General features: G+C 33.7%; 1 protein-coding gene and 1 long non-coding RNA gene across 7 annotated transcripts; one reads left to right on the top strand and one right to left on the bottom strand.

Moving 5' to 3' along the window:
- Nucleotides 1–2,052: 2,052 nt before the first annotated feature.
- Nucleotides 2,053–6,438, top strand: LOC126874049 (zinc finger protein 431-like). Of its 6 annotated transcripts, none has more exons than XM_050635654.1 (4): nt 2,053–2,207; nt 2,826–3,011; nt 3,997–4,565; nt 5,087–6,438. In XM_050635654.1, exons 3-4 carry the CDS (start codon nt 4,029–4,031, stop codon nt 5,687–5,689), a joined length of 1,140 nt encoding a protein of 379 aa, XP_050491611.1. In that variant the 5' UTR covers nt 2,053–2,207; nt 2,826–3,011; nt 3,997–4,028; the 3' UTR covers nt 5,690–6,438. The 6 variants fall into 6 exon arrangements, with proteins under 6 accessions (XP_050491611.1, XP_050491613.1, XP_050491614.1 ...); XM_050635656.1 differs by having other exon boundaries at nt 2,059–2,223; XM_050635655.1 differs by having other exon boundaries at nt 2,069–2,444.
- LOC126874070 (uncharacterized) lies at nt 2,483–3,989 on the bottom strand. The gene is made up of 2 exons (XR_007692644.1): nt 3,156–3,989; nt 2,483–3,046 (listed from the first exon to the last, which is right to left on the bottom strand). It is a non-coding gene; the product is annotated as an uncharacterized LOC126874070 (long non-coding RNA).
- Nucleotides 6,439–6,470: the final 32 nt, after the last annotated feature.

Below are 6,470 nucleotides of genomic sequence, written 5' to 3'. Positions count from 1 at the left end.
CATATTATATTTACATTTGCAAGAATTGAAACCGACTCGATAGAAATTTATTCATTTTTTATTTCAAATTCGACGATTGTGAAAGTTTCTATTTAAAGGATATGCTTAACAGATTGAAAAAGAGATCTTGTCAATATAAAAATTTCCATATTCAATAAATCTACTTAGACGTATACGAGCATTTTAGCATCAAGTATAAAAGCCTCGCCATACTCCAGATTGAAGGAAACTACAAGAAACAAACTTCTCCATCAGCAACAATAAATAATTTAGAACAAGTTCTGTAAACACTATTATTCTATGCATATGCTATCTTCTAACTTACTACAAAATAAAATTACTAGACTGCAACTCTTCACGCATTAATGTGAAATGCATTCATTTAAAAATGCATATAACATATGCAACATATGCATATGCAAAAATGCATATTGCAAAATATAAGAAAATATACAGTATATTCCGGAATTTAACAGTCAATTTTTGTTATAAGCAATCACGTAAAATTGGTGGCAAAAATCGCATTCTCTGTGTATTTCGTACTTTTATTATAACATGTCAATGAAACTTTAAATGACCTATGTAAAATTCGGCTATTAAACTCTAGATCACCCTGTATTAATATCCAGTGATTAGAACAGCAGATCTTTAAAGTAAAGTTATGATAAAATATGTTTAAAAAAGTAAGAAGAATGCAATGATCACTAAGCGTGGATGAAATTCAGTTTACCTAATAGATTAGACCTTTCGTGTCCGTCACACTTGCGTTGATTAGTAGCTACTACATAATTACATTAGGTGTCTAATATAATGTGATAGCGCAGATGTTGTTGTCAGTGCACGTGTCCGTGTTTAACAGGCGTTTAATTAAATCGTACATTTCATTTCATGAAATTTTCTCATTAATGTAGGTATATCATTTGCACACGTTACTATTACGAACATAATAAAGCTGATTTTTCCCCTTTATAATATTTTTGACTTTTAAAAATGTTTAAAGATGACGAGTCGTTTCACATACGTAATGTAATATCATTTTTTGATCCAAATTACCCATTCGAGAGTAATTATTTTCAACCGCGCCATTAGCTGATTAAGCTCGGTATATGTGATCTCAGGGGAAGTTGAGAAGGTGTGTCATTTGATATGAAGCAGTTTAGTAACGTTTCCATTGTATTATATGACTCGATGGATTTTGCAAATCTAAGAGTTCTTCTAGAAGTTGTATTCATAGATGTAAAATTTATCTCTATAAATTCATAATTAAAAATGAATTTACATTCGTATAAAATTTTTAATTATGACTATATAAAAAGATAGAGTATAAAGAATCAATAAAAATCATGGTATTCGGAATAAAGACTAATGCATCCTTTTAAAAAATTAGCTTCTCTTTCAGTCATTCAGCCACCCTCCTCAAAACATTTTTGTCTGTTATGTATGTATCAATATATTCCGTATTTTCTAACATCCTCAAATTTTCCATAAATGCCAAGGTATCCACAATCTAGTTATAATTCAATTGAAATCTAAATTAAACCAAATTTATACCTAACTTAATTTAATTCAAATCTGATCCAAACGCTATTCCTTCCTAAAATAAAAGTTAACGGCAAATCGCCAATAAAGAAACAACTAAGAAAGAAAGAAGATCTATAGAACTTGCAGCGTAACGTTATGACAATACTTTCGTCCAACATGTGGATTTTTGCATATTATGTACATTCTGTATATTCCAGCATCTATAAATTTCCCATAAATATACGAACATCCTCTATCTGTCTACAAAACAATTCCAATCTAAATTAAATCTAATTTACATTTAACTTAATTTAAATCTAATGAAACTGAAACCCTCTTCCTCCCTAATCATTCACCCCTTTTCCCTAAAACAAATATTAACAAGAAATTACCAATAAAACAGAACGAAAAAGAAAAAAAGGAAGAAAATCTACAGAACAGCATAACATCACGACAATACTCTCATCGAGCTATAATATATCAACAAGACAGACGTTGACATGCGCGAGGTACCGCGTCCGTGAAACGAACAGGGAGAGTGCGCGTTCCTGATCAGTAGTAGCACACTTTCATCGCGGCGAGGAAAGTGAGCAAGTCGAGTGAGTCGTTTCATCCACGCCGTGGAGGAGTCATCCACGTTGTAACGCACGGCAACACACGACCGCGCGCGTGTTCACAAAGATCGTGTGAGTTGTACACAAGGTATAGAGAGGCTCTCGTGGTAGTGAAGAGAGGTGGATAAGGAGAGAAAGGGAGAAACCTCGTCTCTCGTCAGAATTCCTTTCGATCCGCGAAAAATTGTCGTTCGTTTTTACCCGGTGCAAACCCGGGTGGGGTGCTTGTTAAGAAAACGAATTGCTCGAGAAAGTCTGGAAAGGAAAGAATCATTAATTGCGCGGCTTATTCGTCGTACACAAAAATATGTGATAACGTGAAATAGATATATACATGAATATATATAGTGGCTGCAAAAATTATTTGAACATACCCTTATTTTCTAACGAAGCGTCTTTTTACCACATTCTATGCGTTTCGTTTTCATGGTATCAAATTTTTATAGTCATGTGAAAAGAATACTGAATAGTACGAGATTTAACGTACTTGGGCCTAATTAATTAGCATGTGAATGCTGCGATAAATACTAAATATTTAATACCATAATAAATATTATAATATATAGTATAATAGTATTTATTTATTATATACTATAATATATATTAATGACGTATAAATACTTCTTACAACCACTGTATATGAACTTCTACATATAGGTACATGTATAAATAATAAAAATTATTTAACAGTGAATGAAATTATCATTGAATACTTGTGGATAAGGAAATGATACGTGATGTCGCGTGTCGACTCGCCCTTTCCAAGGGGAGGGTAGAAGAGGCGTGAGGTGGATGAATCATTGAGGCAGCCTCTGACGTGTCGAATAAAAGAGGGAGGCGATCGAAGAATCAAAGCGGAGCAAGGTTGCAAACCAAGTAAAAACTCGTTTCCAGAACTGTTTCGTAGTCCCCTGAAATGCAAATGAATGTAATGTCACTTGTAACTGCGAATTTCTTTCATTCGGAATACAGAGGGTGAATTTGCTCGATTCAAGATGGCTACTGATTTTGTTATGCTACCTTTGTTCGATACTATTGTTCGAGGGAAAGTTCATTTGGAGAAGTAGACCTTTCCATGGCGAATAATGCATCTACAGGGTGGTTCAATAATTATGGCTATTCGTCAAAATTTCTTGGCAAACTGGAAAGATTCAAGCAAAATTATTTAGTTATTTAATAAAATTAGTTTATGGCCATACGTCAAAATTTCTTGATAAACTGAAAATTCTAAAACAAAATTATTTACTGGGAATTTAGAATACTTTTTCACAAGGCTTCATTTACCTGTTTATGGAAGCTATAAACGATCTCCATAGATATAAATTTCCTAAAGTTGTTCAAGAAGTCATCTACATTGTAAAATATCAGAATATTTTTCTTCTTTTTGCTCCTTATTTTATAGCGAAGATGTTAAAATGTAATCATTATTGGAACTCCCTGTACATGCATGATTCGATGATATAAATACTACATCTAAATTACATTGAGTTGCATATACAAATTAAAAACAGAAGAACACAAGTACTTGTCTTTTACTATCGGTTTCACGCTTTCTCGAGTTTCCATAGGACTAGGTTTTTACGATATTGATTCGTTGAATATTGAATATGAACATAGGATTAAATTCTCCATTCACTCCATTTCATTCCTCTCTCAAAAAACGATTCTCGTAATAATTAAAGATTACAAGAGAAGAGCATAATATATCGCATCTGCTATTTTTTATAAGGAAGTACTTCCAAATTTATTAAGTTATCGATCAATCCCATGTTATCATGTTTTCTCCAATGACCTACAATTGAAATTCCTATGACACAAAACAAGCTATTAATGTTCCCTTTTTTTCTCTTGTCTTTCTTAGTATTCAAGAACTGGGAAATTTTACTGAGGATCATGATGAGTAAAAATAATGAAAATGGTATATCCCTGGCGACGCCTCCAGCCATACATGTTGGTCCCATAGTGAATCCAGGAACCAATGAAACCATCTCTATTGTAATTCCATTATCAGCTCAGTTGGCCACAGTTACCAGTCAGAAAATTGAAAAATCTTGCAAAGATTACACCAAGGATGGCAAACAGTCGTCCAATAATGTTCACTCTCGGCTAAGAAACGATAAAACCAAAGGATGTCCTTATCCTGGCTGCACCAGATATGGGAGAGCCTTCTCGAGGGCACACGACCTGAAACGACACATTGCTCGTCACGAAATGAGAAAAGAAAAGCTGCACGATTATGAAAATTACACTATGGTCGGCAAACAAAATGGGAAGGAAAGTAACGAGAATATAGCAAATGGAATAATTGATAGACAACATATGGTTTGGAATGATGAATCACGCGAGAGTAAATCTTATTCTTGTTTGCATTGCAAGAAGAAGTACACTAGTGAGATTAAGCTCAGAGCTCACATGAGCTCCCATGAAAAGGTATGTTAGTAATTTCTAATAATTAATTAGATTCTCTTCTTCTTAAATTTGTTACTCCAACGAAATAGACTGCAGCATACAGGTTCATTCCTAATTTTGTAATTACGAATATTCCTAATAATAATGAAATAATAATAAATGACAATTTCTACAAATTAATCAGACTCTCCCTTTGGATAACGTCATTTGCTATTCTGACAAGGTAGATGCCAACATACAGGTTTATGGAAGAGTTCTCGTTTAGGAATATTTTCAATAAAATAATGAATACAACAGTTTTTAGTAATCACTTAGATTCCTTTACATAATACAATTAGCAATATCCCAACGGAACCAAATAGCTTCCAGATCTCAGAACAAGTCTAGTTCATATTTGTCTACTTCCCTAATACTGCTTATCCATCTAGCTTTATCGACTAATAGATCAATTAGCTCATTACCTAGACAACCTTATCTTTTAATATATGTATGTATATTACACCAGATCCATCTTTGACATTTATATCATCAATATCTAACAGGTTCTGGGTAAGAATGTGTGTGCTCTGTGTGGAACATGTTCCCGGGATGAGGAGGAATTACAAGAGCATATGAAGCAACACACAGCAAACATGTTGGAAGCTCAAACAGTGTTAGAAAAGAGTGAAAGGGGACAACAACCAGAAAAAGAAGACGACTTCTTGCTTGAAGAGATGTTGCTTCTGAATAAGAATCCTCGAAGAATTGCGCAACCAGTGAAAAATAATTCGAATACAGCATCCAAGATAAGATGTGACTACTGTTCCAAGACTTTCAAGACCAAATGGACATTGAGCTCCCACGTGGCGGCTCACGAAGGCCGTTTTCAATTCGACTGCGGTCAGTGTGGCAAGAAATTTGTCAGAAAGAGTCACTACGAAGGTCACATGAGATCTCACGAAGCAGCACGACCTTATGTCTGCGAACAATGCGGGAAAACGTTTAAAGAATTGAAGCACAGGAGGGAACATACTAAGAGGAAGCACCCCACTAATCAGAACGCGATTCAAACGCTTTTGGACAGCATCAGTCCGTGTGCATCCGATGAATTACCGGTGGATCAGGCCAAGTTCACACTCCTGATGCCTGTTAATTTCTCTGTCTAAGATCCCCAATGTAGTTCTGCCCTGAAATAATGGAAGATGGTTATAAATAAATGTATAATTTTTAGTTTTGTAATTTTCTAATTTTTAAGCCGACTTTTTAATTTTTCTAATTTTAAATCTTAAATAGAGGATCTTAAGAAATTTTGTTTAATTTGGCTTGAAAATCTTGCTGATATGAGGTTTGGCTATAAGACAAATTAGAAGATTCCAGATTTTATTAACGGGATGGAATGGAATGAATTGGAGGATTAATAATGAAAACAGGGTTTGAAAAATTAAATTAAGTCTTACGAAAGTTTCTAGTGGCGAAACCAATGAAGAACTGACGCTGTTTGTTTATGATAAGGAGATTGTTAAATTATTTTGAAGTGATGCCCATTGTGAGATAAGATTTTAAGGCATCTTTAGATTGAAAACATCTTATTAATCCTCATTTAGTCTCTTCAATTTATTTTACAATGTAATTGTAAAAATTCGAAGATGTACAATCAATGTGACAACTGCAACTACAATTGCAACTATTGTATACTCGAAAAAAATTGCTATGCTTAATTATAAAGTACATAATTGATTACATATAATTTAAGTAATTTTAAGTTCCTATCCTATATGTCGGTGTCTAATGATCGACAGATCTGTATATTATTTTCAATTTTCATTTATCGGAACGACACACAAACCAAAGACAATCTCGACTTTAAAATGACGTACAACTTGTACATAATCTAATAAACTGATCGCAAAAGAAACATCTGTTGTTTTCAATAAGCACAACCTATGC

This window comes from Bombus huntii, chromosome 15, assembly GCF_024542735.1.
Source record: "Bombus huntii isolate Logan2020A chromosome 15, iyBomHunt1.1, whole genome shotgun sequence".
Classification (NCBI taxonomy): domain Eukaryota; kingdom Metazoa; phylum Arthropoda; class Insecta; order Hymenoptera; family Apidae; genus Bombus; species Bombus huntii.
The sequence above is the reverse complement of the archived record's forward strand: the minus strand, read 5'-3'. Positions and strand labels throughout refer to the sequence as shown.

Bases quoted from the DNA above. Each gene is read 5' to 3' on its own strand.
- LOC126874049 (XM_050635654.1), top strand. From the start codon at position 4,029: ATGATGAGTAAAAATAATGAAAATGGTATATCCCTGGCGACGCCTCCA. The intron at 4,566-5,086 runs GTATGTTAGTAA...AATATCTAACAG, and splicing joins ACATGAGCTCCCATGAAAAG to GTTCTGGGTAAGAATGTGTG.